Here is a 25,500-nt window from a genome sequence, read left to right on the forward strand (position 1 = left end):
ATGCAAAAACGAAAGTGTGTCAGTCTATACATTTCTTTTCATACACAGACCCATAGTGACCTAATTTACACTCTGAAGGTCTTACTGGTCATTTCATCTGGTTGCTTTATGACGCCAACAAAAGACTATTTTTATGCGAATGTCACTTGAAGCAAAACACGACCCAAACATGGTTCAGGGTCATGCGGAGGAATACAGCCCAGGGACAGGAATGTAACTCAACATTATAATACTCACATCTCAAGCTTAATCATTGTGGCATTATTTGTATCGGAAATGTTTTCACTTTATTGAAGAAAAAAAGTAGCTTTTTATATGGAGTTTAAAAAAAAACAAAAAAACAATAGTTGTAATATTGGGTCACCTTCATATGCCCTGCATCACTTAAAGGGGACACCTGACGTCTCTGACGCACGCACGACCTCCAGTTGAGTAACATGTAAAGTCAAAGCGTGGAAAAAAAAAAAACAAAAAAAAAACTCAGCGTGCGTTTTGCCGGTTCCCACAGAGCCACAGAGCTTTGAGGAGGGAAACGAAGTGAGCGAGTGCGCGGCTGGTGAGACTGTCAGAGCTTCCCACATTCACATTTAGCCTGTGCGCAATGGCACCGAGCGCTCCCATCGCTGCGCTGGACGCGATGACCGGATAACTTTTAACTCTGATGATGCTTTTCTCGATGGCATCCCATGCATCCTTTACTGGGAAACTGTAACAGGTATGTAAGTTTGTTGACTTATGGAATCAGTAAACTTCTTATTTTATTATATGTTATTATGCTTCTGCAGTTGTTGTGCGTTAAATTGAATTCTTATCTGCTGCCTTTTTTTTTTGATAAATGGCTTGTGCATGTGTTCAGAAAGGTGTGAAAAATTGTCTTGGCTAATCCTCTGTGTGACTTGACAATGTTTTGACCTCAATTTTCCTCGAAGAGTGATTTTAAATCGTGATAATGTGCGCGATCACGGGGTCTAATTGAATTTTACGATCGAGGATTGGCTCAAATTAAGATTCCATGGCACCAAATACATTAACATTAGGGGAAAAAAACTTTGCTGATGTTAAGGTTTTTTTTTTTTGCTGCATAACCATTGTTAATTAATCCAGAATTAATTTATGATTAATCCTCTGATAATTAAGTTGTCATTAGTGTATGTGCAGTTTACTACAGTCCACAGTTTTCATTACTGAGCATTCTGTGGGCATCTGTAACTAAACACTGCATACATGTGAGTGTGTGCATGGATTTGAGCGACCATTATTTCCCTATTCACAAACACTGGTACTGATTCCTGCACTCTTACAGTCAGGTGTTGTTTAATACGGGAGGGGGGTTGAGCCAACAAAACAATAAGTGGGAAATCAGTTTCAATTAGCACAAGAAAGTAAGAACAAGTAAGCAAATCATGTAATGGAGCACTTTGCAGCCTTGTATCACATTACCAATGGCCTAGGATTAATAATTCATGTGTATGTATGATCATTGCATTAATGTGGTTTTATGAATTGTATTCCTTGTATTATCACACCTCATTTCGGACAAACTCAGCCGCCCGCCCTTGCTTTAGGAGACTTCAAGGTGATGGGTATCAGTGGCTGGTGTTGCCTAGCTTCTTCAGATTGTCTAGTAGAGAATCCTATGATACTGGAGCCATTGGGGAGGAACTGAGGGGGAATTATAGACTGAGGGAATCTTTAAAAGGCTCCTGGGTAAGAGCCAGGTCTAAAAATGTTTCTCAGTATCTTTTCCCTATTTCTGTCACAGAAAGAGGATGGGAGGTGGGGCTGAATAAGATGGATCCGTTTTTATAACATCGGCACAGGTGTGAGCATTATCACGGCACTGTTATCTGGCTTCAAGCCAGAGAGGGTGGATTGGAAATAATGAGAAGAAGGATGGAGTGTACAGAAGCAGAGTCCGGGACCAGAGCCAATCGGACCCCTCAGGGTGGCAGCACTGACTTATTACTCCTCCCTGATGATCTAACCTCTGTGACTGCTCAGAGGCACATTGCCAGCCCCTCATTTACCTTACCATCTCTTCTTTCTTGTTTCTGCCACTGTTTGGCGTGTTTAAAGCCATTTACAGGAAGGACAGGGAAACATTTGAAAGTCATGTTGGAGCAATCATAGATGCATTACACTGTAGATAAAGTTTGCTATAAGTGCATGAATTTCTGCTGAGTCTTTATGTAGCTGAATGTCTATACTGGAGCCAAAGAGCCGCACCTCGAAGAGGCATCAATATGCTTTTACATTCCTCACTCAGCAGGGAAAAGAAAACACTTGTGCACAGCAAGTCCTGCACAACAAACATTAGTGATCTACAGCAAAGAATACTGCTGAAGTGCATTATGAGACAGGTGAAGTTTCCCAGCAGGCCTCTGACCTGAAATGATCCAACCACTATTATCTGATAGCAAATATCATCTTTCATCTGGATGAGGAAATAGGAGAAATGTTATATCTGTGTTTGTATGTCGATGCATAAGAAAGGGAGTTACATGATGAAAGGTTTAACACTAAACTGTACTTTATCTAGGTCTGCCAAACAGCCAACCTCCCATGTCACCGGGAAGCCTCCATGGCGATGTACAGCAGCACAGAGCAGCTCTGGAATGAATCAGACCACCTCAGATGGGAAGCGAGAAATGAGAGCTCGGAGGCATCAGAGCAGGATGAACGAAACTACTACGCCATGCTGTACTCGCTGCTCATCCTGGCCATAGTGTTTGGAAATGTGCTGGTGTGTCTCGCTGTGTTGAGGGAGCGTTCCCTCCAGACCACCACTAACTACCTGGTGGTCAGCCTGGCTGTTGCTGACCTGCTGGTAGCTTCTCTGGTCATGCCCTGGGCTGTGTACTTGGAGGTAAGTGGGTCATGGTGTCTGTGCTAACAAACATTAGGGTCAAAGTGCATTAGTTTGTGGATCCCAATTCTGTTTGTCCTATGTGGGGGTGGAACACATCTTATTTCATTTAAATGATTTCAAATTGGATGTTCAGTAGCACCACACACACTTCTGTGTGGGATAAATAACAGTTAAAAAATATCAAAGCTAACTGATTATGAGAACCATGTATCCGCTTACTTTTAACAAATAGCTAGCTTAATTTGTCACCAAAATTTTCTGTATCTATGATGTAATCTAGTTTATTTGAGCTATTGAGAAAATATTAAAACGGCAGCTTAGTTTGACAACTATTAATTGATTATTTAACAAACTTCTTCATTATTAGCCAACTCTTACAAAAATCCTTTCAGTTAGCTACTCATTGATGCCAACTATTCACGATAGCTATTGATTTTAGTCCTGTATTTAGCCTATATCTGTACGCAAGACATTTCAAATGTCAACGTAAGCGTCAGTTTCAGCAGTTTATGTTTCACTTAAACTTTAAAATCAAGGTTTTGTTTTTATCAAAGCTTTTAAAATTACTTGGATTTTTTTTGCTTGCTTGCTTTATAGTTTCACTACAATCTCTTATCTGAATTATGGTGTTTAAATTTTCTCCGGTTTATGGGTAGACTAAGCCCCTGGAAACTGCAGGTGTAGACCCTGGGGTACAAGAAATGATGGTGGGTAATCACTGATTTGTTCACCTGAAAGAAACCGGGAAAGTAGATTGGAAGTTCAGAGGGTGTGCAAGAGAAAGGAAGGGCTTTGCAGTGGGTGGGGAGCCAACACCGGAGAGTAGACATTAGCAGAGCAAAAAGGAAAAGAAGTTGTGTGGGAGACAAAGTGGACTTTTGCAAAAAAAATGGAGAGCAGCAGTCCAGAAGAAAGATGAGGGTCATTTGGAGCTTATTAGATAGTGACAAACGTGTAGTTGATGGGAACAGTAAGGATGATAAAGGGTAGTTTAGTTGATGCTCCACTATTCATGTAGATTATACATAATTGCTAAAGGACATGTTGAATATAAATTAAAATTAATGTCCTCATCTGCTTTGAGGAAGTGGCTGAGCTTCAAATTCTGAAGAAGCAACTACCTCTGATTTAATTTTGATCAAACCTGTAAGGCAATCTGCTATTTATGGTAGATGTTAATTTTTGTTTATCGCTTCAAAGATTATTTGTGTATCATAGCTTTATTGCTAATTGTTAATTTTCTCTGCCTCTATCCATGGGTCACTTGCTGTTCAGTAACTCCATTAAAAGTACAAGCACACATGACCCTCAGGCATTCACTTTTCATCAAAGTTATATGCTGCACACTGAGAATGCACTGCAAAAGTGTCCTGTTTGTATACCCAGTCATACAAACAGGCTTGTGCGTGTGGGGAATAACATACTTGAAGCCCAGGGGTACCAACTGCTTTGCTCAAGGACAGGTGTTTGCATACATGAGGTCTAAAAACCATGAGGTTGAAGTTCAGTTATGTTTAACAAGCAGCCACCCTGCTGTCCCAGGTTTGCTTACTGTCAGCAGAACGCTTCTTTTTTTTTTCTCACAGCATGCAGAAGATTCAACATCAGGTCAAGCAGAATAAGAAAATTAATACACTCATTGAGCAGAAGCAGACAAATTAAAGATGATTATCCTGCGAAGGTTTAAGGTAGACGGAAACCTCAACAGGATTCAGTCATGAGGTTCATTTCCATGCGGGCAGTCATGCTGTAAGAGCATGTGCTACAGTTTTTAATTTTAGAGTCCATGGGAGACCTTGCATAAAGAATGGCTCATTAAGAGTCACTAATGACACGTAATCATTATATTCATTAATTTAGCTGAAATGTAAAGGTCAGTCATATCTTAGATATTTAAAAAAAAACATACTAGGTTGCAGTGAGGGGGGGAACTTTATAATCGAAAGCACTGTGAGCACCAGCACCATAAAAACTTAATTTGGGATTAGTTTGGTGTGACCAAAGGGTCCCATGGTGTTCTTCTGCAGGCATGTAGCAGGCAAAGTGTCAGAGTATCCTTCGTCCTACCCTCAACATTTACTAACCAAACCCTTGAGTCATACAGCTGACACATAACTTGTACTTGAAGGAAGTTGTTGTATTGGCAGCAATAACTCAGCTCTTACTTTGCTAAATTGCGCTGCCTCAGGAAATCTACAACCTGCCACAGGAAACAGCTTCATTAACTATATTACAATTGCAACCATTTTCCTCTGAGGTCAAACCTAGGATGGGAAGCTCAAATGCAGCACACAACTTCTGTTCTTTCTCGGCACTACCTGATGGATGCGCAACTGGATGAAAAGCCACGGGACATCGATGCATAATTCATGTTAAAACAATATATAAGAAATCTTGTTAGCAACCATTAGACAACAGCTAGAACTAGCATTGTTACCCCTCCCTTACTAACAACTACAATGTGATATAGTGCAACACAATGGGAGTGAGAGACCTAAATCCTCTGCTAATGATAATGTTAGCTTAAAATCGGCGCATCTACTGTCTAGCTTTTTGGCTAGCTAATGTTTTGACATTGTGGCGAATACAGTTCAATTTTTAGTGAGGAATACACTCCGTTTTCAATCCAAGTTTTCATTTGTGTTGTGTTGAATGGCACAACCCGAAAACACTAGATTGAATGTTGTAAAAAAGCTTGTTGCAAAAAGTATGTTAATTATGCTAATCGTTTTCACTTGGAAAACATTACAACACAAATTCCCTCCTCTTACAGATGCTCAATCTTCTGTCCTAGTCACAACATTATCTGCTCCTGCTGCGTATTTTTAATGAGACATTAAGCATACTTTATGACTGTGACCATATAGATCCCATAGTTTTCATCCCAGTCAATATGAAGAGTATTCAGAGCCCCACTGAGTCAGCATCACAGTCCCACATTGTGCACACAATGTTCATCATAAACCTCCATGTGTGCTCGTACTTCTTTGAGTGGGCTGTGACTGAGTACAAACAAGTAACTCTGTACATTCTGTACATTTACTTCATGTATTAGTGTTATTTCTGTCTTAGCAGCACCAAATGCCCGAGCAAAGATGAGAAAGATGAAAGTAACAACCTGTTACGAGGGTGCTTTGTTGTCTCTTTGCTCAACCAGAGTGATGGGCAATGTTTATGTGTAGGATTGAAATTAAAGTTTTAATAGAGATTCTGCTTCCATGATGAGAGAATTTTGGAGATATTAAAAGAGAATTGATGCCACAGAGGCAAAGATATGCTGGTATCATCCCTTTACGGTGTCCCAGTTCCATATCAGTATTCAGTATGGGGCACACCATAATAATGCAGTTAATGTATCACTTTTTTTATCTAGAATCTTTCTGCTTTAAAAAGTTTTCCTATTTTTGCAGCTTTGCATTTTTTCTGTTGCTCATATAGGTTAGAATAATTTGTTGATTAAGTTTTCACTACCAGCACACATAAATCACGTGTTTAGAAATACTGACATGCATATAGCACTATTTACACACTTCTTATTACTTTCTCACTTATCTGATGTAAATACTCTTTAAGACCTAAAATGAAATTTTAATTAATGCATAGCGTTAGTAAGGGTCAGGCTGCTAAAAAGCAGTTCCCTCACTTCCCATAACATGGTTTAATAGTATAATAAATCACATCCTCACTGGCTGCTGAAACATCCACATCTTTACAACTCAGTAACCCCCACTATGCAGCAGGACGAACACACTAACATTCTTTGTCCCTTGTTTTCTTATCCGCTTTCTCAAAATTAAAGAAACTCAAAATCCAACCAGCCAATGAGGCGAATAGGAAGTTTCTTAAACAACACATTTGAAACCAGGCATTTAGTCCAACATTAAGCATGATGGAAAACGATGCAAACGTAATCCTATATGTTCTGTAAACAAAACAGCACATAAATAAATGATTCAATGTCAAATAATCTAATTGCAAATCAATGCAAATAGCTCCAACATTAAAGATGTGACCAGGTCATGTTTTGTGTAATGTATTGTGACAAATGTGGTAAATGCAAAAGATAAGATACGATAAGATGAACTTTATTGTCTCAGTGGGACTTTTGCCTTGGACATCACAATGCTCTCATGCAGTAGCAAAATATCAAAATACATTCAATAAAACATGTCAGTTAAATAATCATTAAATTATATCCAAGTAAATGATTAAAACCATAAATATATAATAATTAAGAAAAGTAATGAACAGTGCAGGTACAGCTACACATCTACACACATACTCACACCCACACACTTGTACATACATATACACTGAGGGCTTTGATGGACAAGGGGACAAAGGACATTTTTAAACGGTTGTTCCTACTTAAGGGTACCCTGTATCGTCTGCCTGAGGGGAGGAGCCAGTACTCAGGGTGAAGAACATGAGATGGGTCTGAGATTATTTTTTGTGCCTGTTTAATTATGGTTTGTTGAAAGATGTCCTGGACGCTGGGATGTTGATGGACTCCCATGATTTTCATGGCTGTCTGTGTGAATCTGTTGATTTGGGCCTTTGATTGAACAGTCAAATTTCCAACAATGCAGAGATACCATATCGTCTTCTCAGGAAGTGCAGCCTCTGCTGCACGATGGAACAAACAGCTTCCACTTGGGCCTTCCACACAAGTTTGTTGTCTTTGTGGATGCCGAGATATTTGTAGAACTCTACCTGTGTTATAGTGTCATCATGGATGACCACTGGTGAGTGGTCACCAAGAGACCTAGGGTCGAACGCCATCTCCTTTGTTTTTTGTGTTAGAGGAGATGGTGTTTTTCACAACACTGCACAAAAGTCGCTGATGGTTCTAGGTCCTATTTATTTCTCATAATTCTTTCATAAGACTGTACAACAGCAGCCTATGACAACAATAACAGTCCATCCTTGACACTAAACTTCACCCCCATAAAACACTACCCACATGACCTGCTTCATTATTATCATTGTATTATTGTATTTTTAATATTACTTAGGTCAATATATATATATATATATATATATATATATATATATATATATATATATACTGTACATTCTATATATTTATTATTATACTAGTCTATATTATACAACATTTCATTATATTACACTATATTGTTCATATTGCACAATATTATATTATATTATACTACATTATATCATATCATACTACATTATATTATATTATATTGTATTATACTACATTATATTATACTACATTATATTATATAACCGCACTCTGCACTACTGTGGTACAACATTGCCTCTCTTCTCTGCTGTTTACATTACTTGCTGCTATTTATTTATCATACCAAGTCACTTTAATCATCACTTGTCACTTTAACTTGTCATTCTCTTCAAATACTGTTTCAATTCTCAGTTCCCCCCAGTTAACTTCATCATTCATTTTGTTCTTGTATATACCCCCTGTTTTTATTTTTATTTTATTTATCTTATCTATTCTGTTTAATGTGTATTTGAGCTTTCTTGTCTGTGCTGCTGCAACGCCCGAATTTCCCCTCTGGGGATCAATAAAGTACTATCCTATCCTATCCTATCCTATCCTATCCTATCCTATCCTATCCTTTCTATATTTGTAAATGGCTGTGTGCTGGTCTGTGTATATTTTCATATGTTACTGCCACCTCTCTGTGCAAGTAGGCATCTATTCCTCTCAAACATAAGAGATTCAGTAGCCAGGCCAAGGAGCTTGGGTCCCATTCATCTTTGTCAGACAGTTATTACCAGCCATTACAGAGCCTAAGTGAAAGCCTGTCAGTCTGAGCAGGACTCGACAGGGAAGGTGTGTGTAGGTGGAGGGCATTGTTTGGAGTGTTATTGGTTTAGAAAGGGGTAACTGTCCTTTCTGAGAACAGGAAACTCTGGAGGATAATAAAATCCTTAGTTTGAAACATCTTGATTCCACTTCCTTTTTTCTTGCATCATGACACATTAACACTTAATCACCTTGTAGCTCGTGTTATCTGAGGACAAGAGCTGTAAGCTGACAAAACATGGAGATATTCATGCATTGCAATTGTGATTCCCTGCACTCAGGGTTGGAAGGTCTATAATATGCTGTTAAATGTTGTTATAATCTCATACTGCTGTGGGCTTTGTTTTTTTAATTGTTTGAGATTGACCAGAAAAAAGACAGTGAGAAATGTTAGTAGGCTATTCAGCCACTTAGCTAATGCTATGGTTAGCTAGGAAGAAGCGCTGGAAAATATTGTATGACATAATAGGAAATGCGGATACTTGTTTCTTAAAGTGAACATATTTGATAACCCGTTATACTCATCAGCTCGGGTTAGGCAATGAAGAAGCTAAACATTGGCGTTGATTACCTTCTGAAAAGGGTATGATAAGGAAAGTCGTAAAACACTTAACATATTAGCTACTATCAGACAATAGCTAATATTAGCAACAAACTACTTCCTTGCTAACATTACTAGCGGCTAAAAATGTTCACATATACTGTATTGTTTTTTACAACATCATCAAAGCGATATGTTAGCATACAGCAACGTACTAGTTAAGAGTTTTTTAAGCTAGGGAGCTAAATTGCCTTTTGAAAGTTTCGTGTTATACGACATGGAAAGTATTTTCAGAATAAATTGAGTAAAATCTAAAATGTTGTTAACCCCTAACCATTATAAAACACCTAATGTGTTTAATCAACCACTTTGTTGCTCACATTACAATTAGATAGGATTTAGCACGTTTTCTGTTATTTCTACAAAGCAATGAAAAGGTAATATTGGCGTTCAGCCACCTCCTAGCTAACAGTAATAACAAATCTGTATGTTGCAATCAAAATATGTCTTAATGTCAGTCTGAGTTTTTAGTATTTGCTGCACTTTGGTGAGGATTTTGGGAAAATGCTTACAGATTTCCAATATTGAGACCAATTAACACCTGAAGAGCATCTTGGCATAAAATGCAGTATTTTTTGGTTCCCCGCCCGGAGTGTAATTTGAGAGGAAAAATGACTGCTGTTTTAATAGGTGAATTTTCCATACCTCCATGTAAACATTTTCTCTCCTACGCCTTTCCTTTCTGTCACATGTTTTTGAGCGTGTGCGTTCATAGTCTGCTTCACAGGAAAGAAATGAAAGAGAAATGTGTGTTGTTAATCCTCCTGTCTGTCCTGTGCAGGTGGTCGGCGGTGCCTGGCTTTTCAGCCGGCTCTACTGTAACATCTTTGTCACGCTAGATGTGATGATGTGCACCGCCAGTATCCTCAACCTGTGTGCTATCAGCATTGACAGGTGAGTGTGCTCTGTTTGTGTGTGTGTGTGTGTGTGTGTGCGCATTTACCTTCTAGGTGCAGTCACAGATGTTCCCATGACATCTCCTGTATGTCATCCACGTGAGGTTGCTGTATCTCCAGGTGTTATTTTATTCTTCACCCCACGTCATAGATTTTTCAAAACTTCCCTGAGAGAGACACTATCTTATATCTTAGATGTGTGTACATGTCTGTGTGTCAGCAGGGAAGGCAGACAGTAAGACTTATACACTCTGGTCTTAATTTGCCGTTCTGAGTTCAGACTTGCTTTTCAGCTAGCCTAATTGCTGCCATTTGTTTGCATTAATGCAGAAAAAAACAATGCAGCACATCAGTTAAAACCATTACTCTATATGTGTACCCAGGTTTTACATTATTTATTTGCTTAGTTTTTTTCTCGTGTCACAGGTTAATATTTAATAGCTCCTGAGAATCTTTGAACTTGTAAGCCAGAGGCAACAAGAGTTCATGGAATGAATACAGCATGGCAGGTGTCATGGGGATGTATCTGTACATATACAAAGGAGAATTGTTCTACCCTTTGTAAGACTTGAGAGCTTTTTAAATTAAGCTAGTGTCATCATGTACAGAGCTTGACTACCAGCATGGCACAGAAGCAACTGCCAGAAGGACTTTTCCCTTCTTACGTTAAATAACAAATAAGGTGGCTCCTGTGTTGTTAGTTTAAACATATTAATTATTTCCTTTAATTATTGAAAACTGTGAATTATTAAGTTAAAACGTTTAAACTAATTGATTTTGTAACTAACAATGTATTAACTCCACAGCACCAAAGGACAAACAAGTAAAGCGTTGCTGATAAAAAGAAGTAAAGCTTTTTTCACCAGAGCCAGATACTTTCCCTCAGGACTTGGTAAAGACCCAAAGAGAGGGATAAGGGAGTGAATATTGGAATAACATTTTCCAGATGGTAGAAAACATAAAACTAACGAGTAAGTTGCTTCATAATCCGCTTGATGTGTAAATAACAAGCACATGAACTTACACATGTGATAAAATATAAATTTCATAAGTCAATGTAACATTTACAAATTGTTGTATAATTAGGGTAAATATTTATATAACACAATACATTCCATATTTTGTCTTGATTAACGCTATTGTACAGTATCACTTACTTTGTAAGGTGCTAAATCAAAGCAAAGCACTGATCACCTTCTGTGACATTGATTGTGTTTAACAGACGCCATATAGCCTTTGTGACAGCATTGTGTGTCTACAAGCTTATCTGATAAATGTTGCTTTATAGGAAAGGTACATTTTCACCTGGTTAAATAAATTAACACACCAGGCTATAACATTTCTGAATAATACACTAGAAGATCAAATTTCACATTCAACTTCAAGGTGAGGTGCACTTTTGTTTGACTGTATTTACTGTGTAGGTCATGTTTTAATGGTTTCTCAGATCTGAGGAGGCGAGCTTTTGGGTGTAGGGTAACATAAAGCCGCTCTTGATCAATAAATCATGTGTATTATTTTCTTCTTACACCACTTATTCTGCTTTGCTTTTATTTAAACACACGGCAGCATCGTAAGAGGGTTCAACAGGGGGGGAGGAATATTTTGAGTGAATGTCTGCGCTCTGGGTTTCGCCTCTGTATTTTGCCCAGAGAAGATCCAGTGTAATTAGTCTGATGAGGATAAACAATCCTGGCAATTATCTGGCTCTAAACAACATAACATCACATCCATTTCGGGTCGGGGTTCAGAATAATTGTTGTTTCTTCTAAGCTATTGCTGAGCCTAGTTTTCCCGGGACTCGTTATACACTCTTTGCGTACAGTGCGCTGATTAACTCTTAAATCAAGCTCCACTAAGTTTATTGCTGAATACCCAAATTGTTTGAAAATGTCTGGTTTGCTGCTTCACTGGTGGTATTTATATTACCAGTACCCACTTTCTCCCAGCAGTGTATTTCTTGGAACCCTCGAAGTCTAATTCTTTTCAGGGAGGCTCTTTTATTATATATTTTTTGACTTCAGTTTATCAGAACATTTTCTTCATTGAAATCAATCAATCAATCTTTATTTGTATATCTCAAGACGCTTTACAAGAAGCAGGTAAAATACCTTACTCTATGTTTTTTAATATTACAAAAGAGCAGGTTTAAAGACCATCCTCATTGTTATGTTACAAAAAGCAGGTAAAAGACCTTACTTAATGCTATATTACAAAGACCCGGCTTAATCCATCATGAGCACTTTAGCAAAGTAGCAAAAGTTACATTGGTAACATGATTTCTGACTCTGTCCACTGTCCTATCTCTCCATTAAAGGCATTAAAAGCCCAAAAATAAATCTTGAAAAAAAAAAGCAGAAATCTTCAGGCTGGATCCCAATGTCACTTCCAATCCATAGAAACATGCAAGCAAAGACCCTAATGTGTGTGTCTCTGCAGGTACACAGCAGTGGTGATGCCCGTCTTGTACAACACCACCCATCGCTCCAGGAAGAGAGTTTTTATGATGATTGCCACCGTCTGGGTGCTGGCTTTCGCTGTCTCCTGTCCCCTGTTGTTTGGTTTCAACACTACAGGTCAGGTCAATAACATTCAAAGTTCACATTTTTCGTCTAGATGAGCAGAGAGTCAAAAGTAAAGCAGGGTGCAGAGTAGAACGCAAGGCGCGAAGGCAGTTGTTGTGAGAATCAGGGTCAAACTTCACTCTGATAGCTGTGAAGGGTCAGCGGTGGGACATGAAATGCAAACCCGAATGGGATCCTCCAATTCAGCACGTCATCTTGCTTCTCATGGTGAGCCCTGTATTACTCAGCATGTGTGAACATGTTTAATTGTGTCTCCTGTGACTCTGTCTCGTAGTCACTGATAGCTGGAGCATGTTGAATCTGGGGAACATGGGAGCTCCTCAGGTAGGAACAGTCTTAAGTCACTCTTCAGAAAAGCTCAGTGGGAGAAAAGAGGAAGGTAAGGTAGATAAAATGAAAATGACTTCATGTTAGAGTTGGCCTTTTTACATCTTCTCAAAAAAATCATTTAAATGGTGAAAAGAGAAAACATCAGTAGGCACAACAGTGAGGATCTTTCCCACAAGTTTGACAATCATGATGACAAAATAAAGGTGGGATAATAAACATAAGTATGAGTCTCTGAGGGATATTTAGGGGGATTATATCTGGTCTATACAACCAAAAATTGGATTTCCTGATCACATGTTTGCCATTTGACCAGAGTGACGTAGGAACAAGAATAATCGACCAAAAAGACAAAAGCTGGACAGAGAAACACCAAGACGTCAGGCCATGCCATTAGATAGATAGATGCATGGCTTCGCATTCACAATGGTGAGCGTAAGTGGGACACAATGTAAAGCTACTCACAGAGATAAAGGCATTTTGTTTGGTCCATTCACACTGATGCATAACAGTGGCTTGTGATGGGTTAGGGTTAGGGTTATGGCTTTATAATATGACTGTAGACACTGAAGGTGGTTTGGAGTGTGCCTAGAAATAGATTGCTCCTGTCTGTTCCTGTTGTCATCTCTTTGTGTATTCGGGTATGTGGTATTGATCCAGAATAACATCCAGGCAGAAGCAAATCACCTCAGTTTGTTCATGCTCCTGACATGCAATATGCATGCCTCAGCTGTGGTCAAGGCCTGTGCCCTTTTTTTTTCCAACTTCAATTTACAGCACTAATAGCTCATCTGATAGATATTTAAATCTGGAATTATGATTGAATAATGATTTATACACTTATTATTATGTCAAATTGTCTTCTATGCTGAATTTATGACACAATTATGGCTGAATCAATCATCCCTCCATCACAGAGTGACTGCTTTCAGTATACGTAAGCAGGGTAGAATTAAGTGTGCATGCAGATTATATAAAAGGGACAAGCCAATAAAGGTCATTTTCAAATTAGAGAGCATGCACCGGGATCACAGAAGGTCGGCTGTACACCACACTACCTGTCCCTGTTATTATCCCCCTGATTTGAAAGCTGTCTCGCATAATGATGGTTTATTTTCTGATGTAGATGACCCTTTGGTGTGCTCGATCTCCAACCCTGAATTTGTGATCTACTCCTCTGTGGTGTCCTTCTACCTGCCGTTTATCGTCACTCTCCTGGTCTATATCCGCATCTACGTCTTCCTTAGGATGCGACGGAAGAGGATCACCTTTGGCCAGGTCAGCGGGAAGGTGCAGCCAGGCTCGACGCCGCCATCTGTGGTGAGATTGCATTTTGATTTAAGGTTTGGCCTCTATTTCGTCCATTTCTCTGCTTCTAAACTTGTTCTTTCTAATAGGTCATCCTTTATGGGGGTATAAGGGTTTAGCTGTTGATTTCAACATTTTTACTCTTGATCAAACGTTTACAAATCCCTTGTAAAATCAGGTGTTAGTTACCAGATAGTGGCAAAGCTTTAGTATAATGTTTTTAGTAATGATTTACTAAACACATTATTTATGACTGCTGACTTGATGTCTTTTGATTATCGTGTATTGGCTTATCTTCAATAATAACAGTTATAACTGTAGACCTGATCATTATATTAATAAATAGACCACTTATTATTTAAGGTAATTATTGAATATTGATGATTAATGAGCCACAGATTTTCATATCTTACAACCAAAAGCTTCTATTTTCCACAGCATCTTTCTGATCTAAAAAGCATAACAATGTTTTCCTTTTAAGAGCACATCTTTTAAATGCAAGTCCTCCTCTACATCCCCATAACTGACACTATTAGAGTATAAAAATGCCCTGCTGCTGTCAGAAACAATGGCTGTTTTTCTTAACATGCATGACTTTCTCTTAAGTGTTTGCTGGTTAAAAAAGTTCTGACGAGATGTCAGAGGAACCCAGGAATGTAACTTTTTCTCTAATAGGGAAGAAAAGCTTTGTGCTTTTTTTTCCCAGGCTGCTTTGTAAATTTAGGCTGAGTGGAACAGGCCTGTCAGGTAATCACAGTAAAGTGTTTGTGTAGCGATTACAGTAATAAGCAGCCAACACAGCTGTCTATGTAAACTGAGGCTTTCTAAATAAAACGGACTTTCAAGTTGAAAGTAGTTTAATTAAAGGGAACATATTATGAAAAATCCATGTTTACAGTGTTTTTGAACATATATTTGGGTAAGTTGAGTGTCTACTGACCCACAAAATGTGAAATAAACCCATCCAGTCCTTTGTTTGTGGTCTGCATAAGTCTTACAACACTGAGAAAAATGCTCTGTTTCAAATTTGCTCTCCTTGTGATGTCACAGTGGGATTCTTGTAAAAAAAAAAAAAAATCCTCTCCCCTCTCCTGGTATCTTCACCCATGGACTCCACCCCCAGCCTAGAACAAAACTTTTGCGTAGGTCTGCCATTTTTATTCTCGCTACAGAGGATTGATGTCTACCAGGAAAACTCTGCGGGGGCTCATTGCATTTAAAGAGACACACACACCAAAACGGAGCGTTCTGAGAGAGCTGGTTCATACAGGGTCACAAACCTCCTCTGCTGCTTGATTCATGTTATATTTTGACCAAAATATAGCACAGATGTTTCATTTAGACCACAGGGGACTGTTAGAAAAGGTGGAAAAGGGGTATAATATGTTCTCTTTAAGAGAATTGTGTTCAGTTCTGTGTTTCGGAGGAGTTAAATATAAATAGATTGATAGATGGATAGGCCATGACTAAGATGTTGTTCTTAAAATAGTGAAGTAATTACAGTGCAAAATAGCTGTCAGTTCTTTGATCCCGCACACCACTCTAATATTTGCCCCAGTTATATCTATTAAATAACAACACTATCTTTTAACCAGGGGCAAGGACACAGGGTGAGATTCTGTTCATCTATGTCAGCCCTATGTTTAAACTATGGAGTATAATAAAGGCGTAGGGATAGGATTCGTACCACTCTATTGTTGCCCTTCATTGCATGCAAATACATAATGGGCCAACTATTTAACAGCAGGTTGCATATAATTGGTTTTGGTTGAGCCTCAGTGGGCACACCTGTGTGTTCATGATGGAAAGGCCTCTATCTTCCTTTTCAGACTCTAACTGAGACATGCAGTGTTTGGATGAGGAGTGAGAGTGACTGACAATAAAAGAGATCCTTCAGTCCATTGATATCTCTTGTATGATTTGCAGACAGCTAACAAGATTTGCTTAATCAAAATAAATATAAATTAGATGAATTATAGAGTTCCCAAGGAAATAACAAGAAAGATCTGTTTCTTTGTTTGATGGCGTCTGGATGTTTGGATGAGAAAGGTTGAGCATTTATCAAGAAAATATTTGAATATCTTCTCTCCTCTAGGAGACCTGTCTACAGGAGGAGACTCCCAAGGCGAGGCAAGACCTGTCACCCATCCGAATTAAAGTGGTGGGTTTATTTCAAACCAGAGCTCCAACACAAGCGTCACATATCTTGTATTGACTTTTTTTTTCAGTGCTTTAGTGCACACGACAGTTCTGTTTTTTCCTCTTCACGTGTGTCTGTCTGTGTTTATATTCATGAACACTTTTTTGTTCTGCTCTGTTGGCAGAATCTGAGAAGATGCAGAAATTGTGATTCTAAAACGTACCTTGTTGGATTGTCCCACCTGCTCACTTGTCAGCCGAGCTGACAAGTGAGCAGTCTGTCAGTCTGTAGCAGTCTGTTTAAGTCTGTATAGGATGCACTGCAGCCCCTATAATCCTGGTATACAAAACTGAGAATTACAATCTGTTAATTAAAAAAAACAATGTGTGAGAAGATGAATGTTTGAATTTCTGGCCAGTGTGGAGGCACATGTTGCACAATACTTAAAACGCGCCTTTCTTATTACTCCAAAGGTGAAAAGCTCTTAGGCTGCTTTGTTGAATTTATTGATGTTTTTAAAAGTGGAACTACTGGTACAAATATGGGCTTTAGAAAATGAAAGGGGCTTTTACAGCTAATACACAGATAGTCATAGTGATGTGTATTGAGTACTAACTTTGATTTAAAATCTTGGATTGGTGTTTCAGGAAGAGCTTTTCCACCAATTTCAGTCCGCCTGAGCAGCGCTTCTAAGATAAATTGGCCATAACCTTCTATTTGTATAGAAGTGTACATGCTGAAGAAGCACTCAATTTCTGATGTTTTCATACAAGGCTCAAGAGCAAAGAACTGTAAGCAATTTCTGACCTTTGTGGAATTTTGGAATGCAGAACAACACTGGGACATCGGTGGCCTAGTGGTTAGTTCGAGCACCCCCATGTACTGTTGTCCTCAAAGTGGGCGGGCTGAGTTCAAATCCGACCTGTGGCTCATTCCCTGCTTCTCACCCCAAATTTTCCAACTCTAAAAAGCAGAAACATACAGTAAGTACACAAAACTGACACGTTATAAAGTTCAACAAAAAGCTTTGAACACAATAACTCAACAAGCAATATTTAGTCTTAGTCTTAGTCTTAGTCTTCCCGACACACAAAATTCCAAATTCACCCACAAAATATGCAGGTCGGTTTAGAGATTACAAAAGCGCCTCTCTGTTCACTGGCTTGTTGCTGACTTTGTCTGCCATGTGGTGAATGTTTGGTGTGAAGCAACAGCACCAGCTGTTGATCAGAAATATCTTTTCAGAAGAGTTCTACCTGCTGCAATTGTTCAGATTGAAGTAAAACACTAAAGCTGCAGGACAGAAATAAAAACAACAATGAAAAACCAAAACAATGAGCTGAAAGATGCTTAAACAGTCTATATGGCAGAGAGGAACTGCAGAGCTGGGAGTTTGTTTCGTCAACTGCAACCTTTAAAATGACATATAATAAGTTGTTCCTCCATTTACATAAAAAAAATACTTTAAACAGCTTGAATAAGTTTTAGAAATGTAATCTTGTCAAACATGTTTACCTGTGCTTGAATATGTATGCTATGCTATTCTAATATGTATGAGTATGTTTTGTCCTGGCAGCAGAGTGTGGAGCCTTCAGGTCCATCCAAGCCCAACCTTCTGTCGGGATGCCTGTGGGGGAAACGCCCTAAGACGGGACCTGTTGAGAACTTTATGCGGCCCCCGGTGGACATGCACAACTGCTGCAGCATCAGCCACGCTTCCTGCGGACGCACAGAGCTGGAGCTGGACCAGGAGCGACGGGAGGAGGAGGCCGAGGAGCACAACCAGAATGAAAAGCCTGCCATCAGGATGGGCTGCGAGGTGAAGGATCTGTCCAATGGACGAACACACACGTCACTGCAGTCGACCCCTTATTCTCACAACAATCCACGATTCAGGAGCATGCACGCGCGGGAGAAAAAGGCCACACAGATGCTCGCCATTGTTCTTGGTAAGTTGAGACTGTAAGCTGAGGAAATGATAATGTAAATGTCATGGTTATGCAGGCAGTATTATAAATGAAAAACAGGCAGAGTTACTCATTCAACTTTAAGTCCTTTAACATTTTACAGACAGACTTTTGTGCCATGCTCACCTGGTCACCTGTTCTGCCCTCGTGATGGCATTGGCACATTTGCTTCCTCCGTGTGCATATGCTTCACATTTTGTAGAGCCGAAATAAATCAACCTGAAATGTCAACATAAAAATGTCTGGCTAGTTTGGGTTTCACAGTGTGTGTTCAGACACACGCTGTAGCTCCTGACACAACTTCCACACGCTCTAATTATCAGGCAGGTTCCTGGAAGCCCGGTCCAGTTAGGCCTGGCACGGCAAAGATCTCTCTAACAAAAATGTAATCAGAGGTGTCTGATTACATTACGCTGCTGTCAGTGATAAGTCTGGCACACACAGGAAATTATCTCTGTCCTGCCCACTTCCCACCTGCTTTTCATCCGGCGGACCACTGCTTTGCTGGGATCTTGACCCCAATTAAAGTTTTATCAGTGTTTCAACAATGCTGCAGCATTTAAAGTCGGTTATGAATAATAAACTGTGTCCTGCTGGCTGCTGTTCTGTGTACAGAAAGTGTTTTTTAAAGGTTTTTCAAGGTTTTTCCTATCAAGCACATTATAACAGCAGATTAAACCACTTGAAATTCAAAGTCAGTTATGAAGCATAAGGTGTTTACACAAAAACAAACAAAAAAAAAAGTCCAACTGCAGTGCCAGCTGCAGGTTTTTCTCCTAAAATAAAAGTGGATAGAAGATTTCATTGGCTTGTTTTAGATAGTATAATTAGCTAACACTAAGCTCTATTAACAGAATCAATATGTAAATGTAGAATCTGCAGGCTTTGATCGATGCAAATCCGTTTCCGCAATAATCTGACAATGATATATTTATGATCCAGCACACACCATGATTGTTCAGAATGACTTCAAAGTTTAATGCATATAAAACATTGGAGCAAACAACCCGTTTCGCACAGTGGCTTCCGTTTGTTTCGCGGTCAGTTGGGAGAGAAAAGCTAGCCCTAGCCTGGAGTTTGATGAAAAGAAAAGACAAGAACATTGAAAAGAAGGGGCTGGTTTTCATGACTGGAAAATACAAGGCTGGGTAATCTCACTTGCACGTTTGTCTGCCAGGCTACTGGCCTTGTGCGCCCTGGACGGCCTTGCGGTGAGTGACAATCCGATGCGTCGTCTGTGAGTTAAAATCTTGGTTCATTGCTGGATTTCAACAAAACAGCTAATAACCGGTTTGATTCAAGTTCAAGGGGTGTGGGTCGGCTATCCAGTGCAGTAACGTTTCTTCTGCTAGTTGGAGTCTGCACATGTGATCTCGCTCAGCAGCTGCCGCTTCACCTGAATCCTTTCACATCTTTTTAAGTAGACACTGCCCACGCTCTGTTCACACCTCATAATGGTGTGTCTAAGACTACTGCGGCAACACAGTGAAGTTTGAACAAAGCTTAAACCCATTCATTATTTCCCCTATGAAAGCCAGTCCAAGGTCATTTATAAACTTATCAAAAAGGAAACAAAAGAAAAAAGAAACCTTAACATTCCCCGCCAAAACTAGTGTCCAATAAATTATAACAAGATAAAAAAAAAGCAGCCTGTATTGCAGGGTGGTCAGCCTCCTTATTATTGTGAAATGTCAAGTAATGGCTGGTTATACTTGTAACAGTGTTTTTCCTATATTTTATGTTTCACACTTCTAAGAGAAAATATTATACATATTTTAGATTTAAGGATACCTCATTAACAAGTTTAGCTTGAGAATTGAAATGTTTTAAACCAAGTAAATACCAGCAATGTGCTGCTAACTTAAAACACAGGATCATTAAAACTCCTGCACAGTGGATGTGTTTGTGCTGAACATCATTTTTCACATGTGGTCTTGCAGCCCCACATAATTGGCTGATGACGATTGTTACATTATACATTGTAGTAATGCTTTGTTATTACCATACATTAAGAACCTAATGTTACAGAAGACAATACGCTGTTAACCCGGTGCTTACATGTGTGCTCTTGTGTTTCCTGTTTCATTCTGCTCCCTGGCTGCTCCAGGAGTGTTTCTCATCTGCTGGCTGCCTTTCTTTGTGACTCACATTCTGAACACCCACTGCAGGACATGCTACGTGCCTCCTGGGCTTTATAGTGCATTCACCTGGCTGGGGTATGTCAACAGTGCCCTCAACCCCATTATCTACACAACCTTCAACATCGAGTTCAGACGGGCCTTCATCAAGATCCTCAGCTGCTGATGGAGACAGAGCACCAGGAAATTAAAATGGAAATGAGGCTGTGCACTTGAGCAGCAACTCTCTTTCCATACATTTTGTAAACTGTGACCACATATGTATGCCGGTAATGGATAAGGGAATTAAAGCTGCTTCACATCCCAGCTTTACAGAAACAACAGGATAGCAGACACTTGGTTTTGCAAGAAACGCAAACAAACAGGGATTCTCTTTTTCAAAAAAAGCTTTTGCTCCCTCACTGGGCTGGGAGCCCATTTGAACAGTATTACTTTTCAGATAAGACACTTGCATACAGTCTAATTAAAAGCACAAGGCGTTGGACCCACTTGTACAATATGGGAGCTGCTCATCTGCACAGGATTTCCAAATCAATGTATGTTTAGAAGCTCTTTGGATCACTGGAGCCACAATGGAGCTTTAAGGCTGATACAGTAAATTGATCGCTTAGCAGTGAGCAACTGCGTCCTCATGCCCACTGCAACCACAGTGTGTGGATTAACTGATGTCTCTCACTTCCCCTGATCACACCGCCTCACCATCAGAGCCGTCAGTAACTCTCCAGTGCATGCACAAATCAAATTTCCAAGGGTGCTCCCTTGAATGTGAGGAATCGCATTGGTCTCGGCCAAGAGTCACTCTATTTTAAGGATTGTCATAAATATAGATGTGGAGACATTTTGCTCAATGTGGATTCATAGAAAAATGTAACATTTTTGATGTATTGCAGAGTGAAAATCCTGCGTGTATTTTAAAGGGACTGTCTGATTATTGGCATCCCCCCCATTCATGATACAAAGCTGGCTACTGGCAGTTCTGGTGAGCAGATAAAAAAAAGGAGCTTTGTGGTCTTAACAAATCAAGTTGGATTGTAAACCATGCAGGTCGTCATGGAGAGAGTTGTAAATAAAATAAAAAAAAGATTAAATGTTTTACAAGCTTGAGATCATCCATCTATACATGTACTGTAGCACACAGCTTATGTTAGCATGTGCGCTTCTAAATGTTTTGACCAAAAGTGTCAGTGGGCTTTCTGGGAGGAACAATACAGGGACTAAGCTGAGCTAACAGGATATTTTGAGATTCAGAGAACGAAAAAAGAGGCGGAAAACAGAGGCACAGAACCCGGAGAGAAAAACAGGACGAGATAAAGGATGATGGGAGAGCTGGTATAGAGTAAAGCCTAACAGATGAGAAATGGAGAGAAAGAGCAAGGATCAAAGATGACTGCAGATGGATTGATAAAAGCTGCAAAAAAAAAGAAAAATGAAAGGAGGAGCAAGGTGGGGGTTGTCAGTCATTCTCAGCCTGCTTCTCAAGCTCTCTTATTTCTCTGAGGGGCATAAACACCTGCTCCCCCTGACACTCTGTGCCATTACGTCAACTCGGCCTCATTCCACTGAGGGTACTTAAGAAAATCATGTACCAGGTGTGTTTGTGAGAGTGAAACCTTTCAGTCCTGCTCATTGTATAGCACCACAAATCGTAAAAATCAATAATAGTTTTATTCCTTCACTAAAAACTCTATTTAAAAAAAAAACCACACTGATTATAATAGAAGCATATTAACAGGGGTGTCATCAAGACAAAAGACGCTGACGCTCGAGATTTCACGGTGATCAGAAGAGGCGCTCGCTCATCTGTCCCTTAATTGGATTTGAATAAGAATTAATTAGATTATAGATCTCATTGAGGGTGTTGAAGCTGCACAGCTGTGCACACGTGTCGCTATATTATTTCCAGTCATTCAAATACACTAATTAAAGTCACTCATTCACCTCATACTGTAAATGATCTGCATATGAGTTGAAGGCCCCACAGGCTTTGGGCTCTTCTGTAGGCCGCAGTAACTTTATGAAGCGTGTTTACATAAGGCTGATTGTTGCTTTAAAATAAAGAAAAATTACATTACTTTTTAAAACATATTTGACCTTTATTTAACCAGGAAGTCCCATTGAGATTAAAATGTGTCTTTGGGACTTCCTGGTTAAATAAAGGTAAAATAAATGTTTCTCTCTTTATTTGAAGGCTTTTTTCACATGTTTGGTATTCAAAGGTCAGATATTTCTTTAAAATATTAGATATAAGTTTATTAGCTTTGCTCTCAACGAGAAATGCCCACTTTCTAAAATGAGTTTTGTTTTTTTTTACAGGGGTTTGTTATGCATTAAATGTAGGAGTAACATACAAAGAGATATTTTAAACTTGTGGAATTTTTGATTTTATGCTGACTAAAGAACAGAACAACATTAAAAATGTCTGACTACTTTGTGTAGTGATTCTTAAGATATTTTATTATGAAGCAAAGTGATGAAATGACAGACTGAACAACAAACATGAGTACTCTACTACTTAGAGTAAAAATAGAAAAAGGGATGTTATATTTGATCTTACATTAGTTACACCTCTGATTACTTCATCAGGATAAAATGTTATGAATATACACTGATACTCTACTTAAACCCACACGTGTATGTAAACTGACACACATATGCCAGGATGATAAGCACATACTTGGTGGATTAAATCATTGGCTGTTAGAATTAGTTGTGTTCTTGTATGTGCAAGCACAAATGGGGTTTTACATTCAGCATGTATGAGCAGTGCATGATGGGACATGTGTAAACAAGTCTCAATGAGTTGATATTTGATAAAAAATGATGAATGTGACGCAGCTGATATTCGATCTGAAACATTTCACTCCTTTACTTTTCATTTTACTGTTTAACCTCCGACTGTATATACAGATGGGCTACATGTCTCCACCTCCTCCCGTTGTACAATAATAAGGTCAAAATACCCCCTCAAAAACAAATATTTAACTCACATGTAAAACAGCAAAGAACCCTCAGGGTGGTACAGCCCAAATCAGAACAGACTCTTGTGCTGGTTTGTAGCGGACTCTCAAGGTTATGGAAAGTCTGATGACTCCTGTGGGGAAATTAAACCCGCTTCACATCCCAGCTTTACAGAAACAACAGGATAGCAGACACTTGGTTGTGTAATAAACACAAACAAACTGGGATTTTCTTTTTCAAAAAAAGCTTTTGCTCCCTCGCTGGGCTGGGAGCCCATTTGAACAGTATTACTTTTCAGATAAGACACTTGCATACAGTCTAATTAACAGCACAAGGCATTGGACCCACTTGTACAATATGGGAGCTGCTCATCTGCACAGGATTTCCAAATCAATGTATGTTTAGAAGCTCTTTGGATCTTTGGAGTAAGGCTGGTAAAGTGAGCAACTGCGTCCTCATGCCCACTGCAACGACAGTGTGTGGATTAACTGATGTCTCTCACTTCCCCTGATCACACCGCCTCACCATCAGAGCCGTCAGTAACTCACCAGTGCATGCACAAATCAAATTTCCAAGGGTGCTCCTTTGAATGTGAGGAATCGCATTGGTCTCGGCCAAAAGTCACTCTATTTTAAGGATTGTCATATATATAGATGTGGAGACATTTTGCTCAATGTGGATTCATAGAAAAATGTAACATTTCTGATGTAATGCAGAGTGAAAATCCTGCATGTATTTTAAAGGGACTGTCTGATTATTTGCATCCCCCCCATTCATGATACAAAGCTTGCCAGTGGCAAACTAGTTTTGGAAAGTCTGATGACTCCTGTGTTAGTTTTGGTTATGTTTCCTCTCGCTGTGCATTCATCAACAGAGCTGTCAATCATGTTTCTATACCCGTTTTTATGGAACCAAATAACTAATTAAAACTCTTAGAAAAGTGAACACTTACAAAACTATAAAGACAGAAACAATGTTTGAGAAACATGTTCTTGTCGTGTATTTTGTTTTTTAAAGTTCAACTCATTTTCCATCTGTTAACATGGAGGAGGTGGAGTATATGACCTATACTGTAGCCAGTCAGTCAGAGGAGCTCTAATTGTTTTGGCTTCACTTTTTGGAAGCCGTAATGTTCTCCATCTTTTTATACAGTCTGGTGGTCTTTAGTCACTACTATCATTACGTTCAACAGGAATTGTTTCTTAACCAGAGTTGTTTCAAAATAAAAGCTAGTTTCATGAAAACTGTAGAAACCTATATTTCATGAGATATGTTAAGGGCAGCAGAGAAGCAAAAAAAAAAAAACTTCAAGGGTAACATCTTTTATTAGGTTATCTCTTTACTAGAGCTTCAATTTAAACTGGGGGATTTTTCAGGCTACGTGCACAAACTCATGTGTTTGTTCAATTTGGATTTAAATGTCCTATCTTTTGCTTTACATATGCCGCAGAGGTTTTTTTTTAACATTAACAACAGAGCAATGACTTAAAGAGCAACCACTCCCGTAAATCTCCTTCTGCTTCTTCCCCTTGTCCACAGTGATATGAAAGCCTTTGTACATTTCTGTGGGTGGATAAACAGATGTGATCGGCACTTGCAGAGTTTAGCAGTGGTTAATGATGATGGATAAAGATGTTGTGATTGCAGAAAAGGATGACTAGAGGCCATGACTGACATTCAGTCTGTCTCTCTCTTCTTCCACAAATACCTCCCCCTGTTTTCCTCCCACCAGTCTGTCAGAGCAGCATGATAATCATCCTCCCCCCTCTCTCTCGCTCTCCCTCTCTCTCCCTCCCTGTCCTTTACACACATGCTGCCTTTACCTATAATTTGATGCCATTTCAAGGTTCAGAAGGTCACGTGAGGAGGGAACCAATCCTTCAACAGTGGGAAATGAGTTATGTAAATTTGATT

General features: G+C 39.2%; 1 protein-coding gene across 3 annotated transcripts; it reads left to right on the forward strand.

Annotated features, from left to right (window-relative positions):
• Nucleotides 1-139: 139 nt before the first annotated feature.
• drd3 (dopamine receptor D3) lies at nt 140-25,500 on the forward strand. Of its 3 annotated transcripts, none has more exons than XM_065949127.1 (8): nt 140-715; nt 2,540-2,866; nt 10,049-10,161; nt 12,603-12,739; nt 14,202-14,395; nt 16,479-16,544; nt 18,100-18,472; nt 20,659-25,500. In XM_065949127.1, exons 2-8 carry the CDS (start codon nt 2,582-2,584, stop codon nt 20,817-20,819), a joined length of 1,329 nt encoding a protein of 442 aa, XP_065805199.1. In that variant the 5' UTR covers nt 140-715; nt 2,540-2,581; the 3' UTR covers nt 20,820-25,500. The 3 variants fall into 3 exon arrangements, with proteins under 3 accessions (XP_065805199.1, XP_065805198.1, XP_065805197.1); XM_065949126.1 differs by having other exon boundaries at nt 147-715; nt 18,103-18,472; nt 20,598-25,500; XM_065949125.1 differs by having other exon boundaries at nt 164-715; nt 20,598-25,500.

The sequence above is a fragment of the Labrus bergylta genome, chromosome 20 (assembly GCF_963930695.1).
Source record: "Labrus bergylta chromosome 20, fLabBer1.1, whole genome shotgun sequence".
Taxonomy (NCBI): Eukaryota; Metazoa; Chordata; class Actinopteri; order Labriformes; family Labridae; genus Labrus; species Labrus bergylta.

Bases quoted from the DNA above. Each gene is read 5' to 3' on its own strand.
- drd3 (XM_065949125.1), top strand. From the start codon at position 2,582: ATGGCGATGTACAGCAGCACAGAGCAGCTCTGGAATGAATCAGACCAC. The intron at 10,162-12,602 runs GTGAGTGTGCTC...GTGTCTCTGCAG, and splicing joins TGTGCTATCAGCATTGACAG to GTACACAGCAGTGGTGATGC. The intron at 16,545-18,099 runs GTGGGTTTATTT...TTGTCCTGGCAG, and splicing joins CACCCATCCGAATTAAAGTG to CAGAGTGTGGAGCCTTCAGG.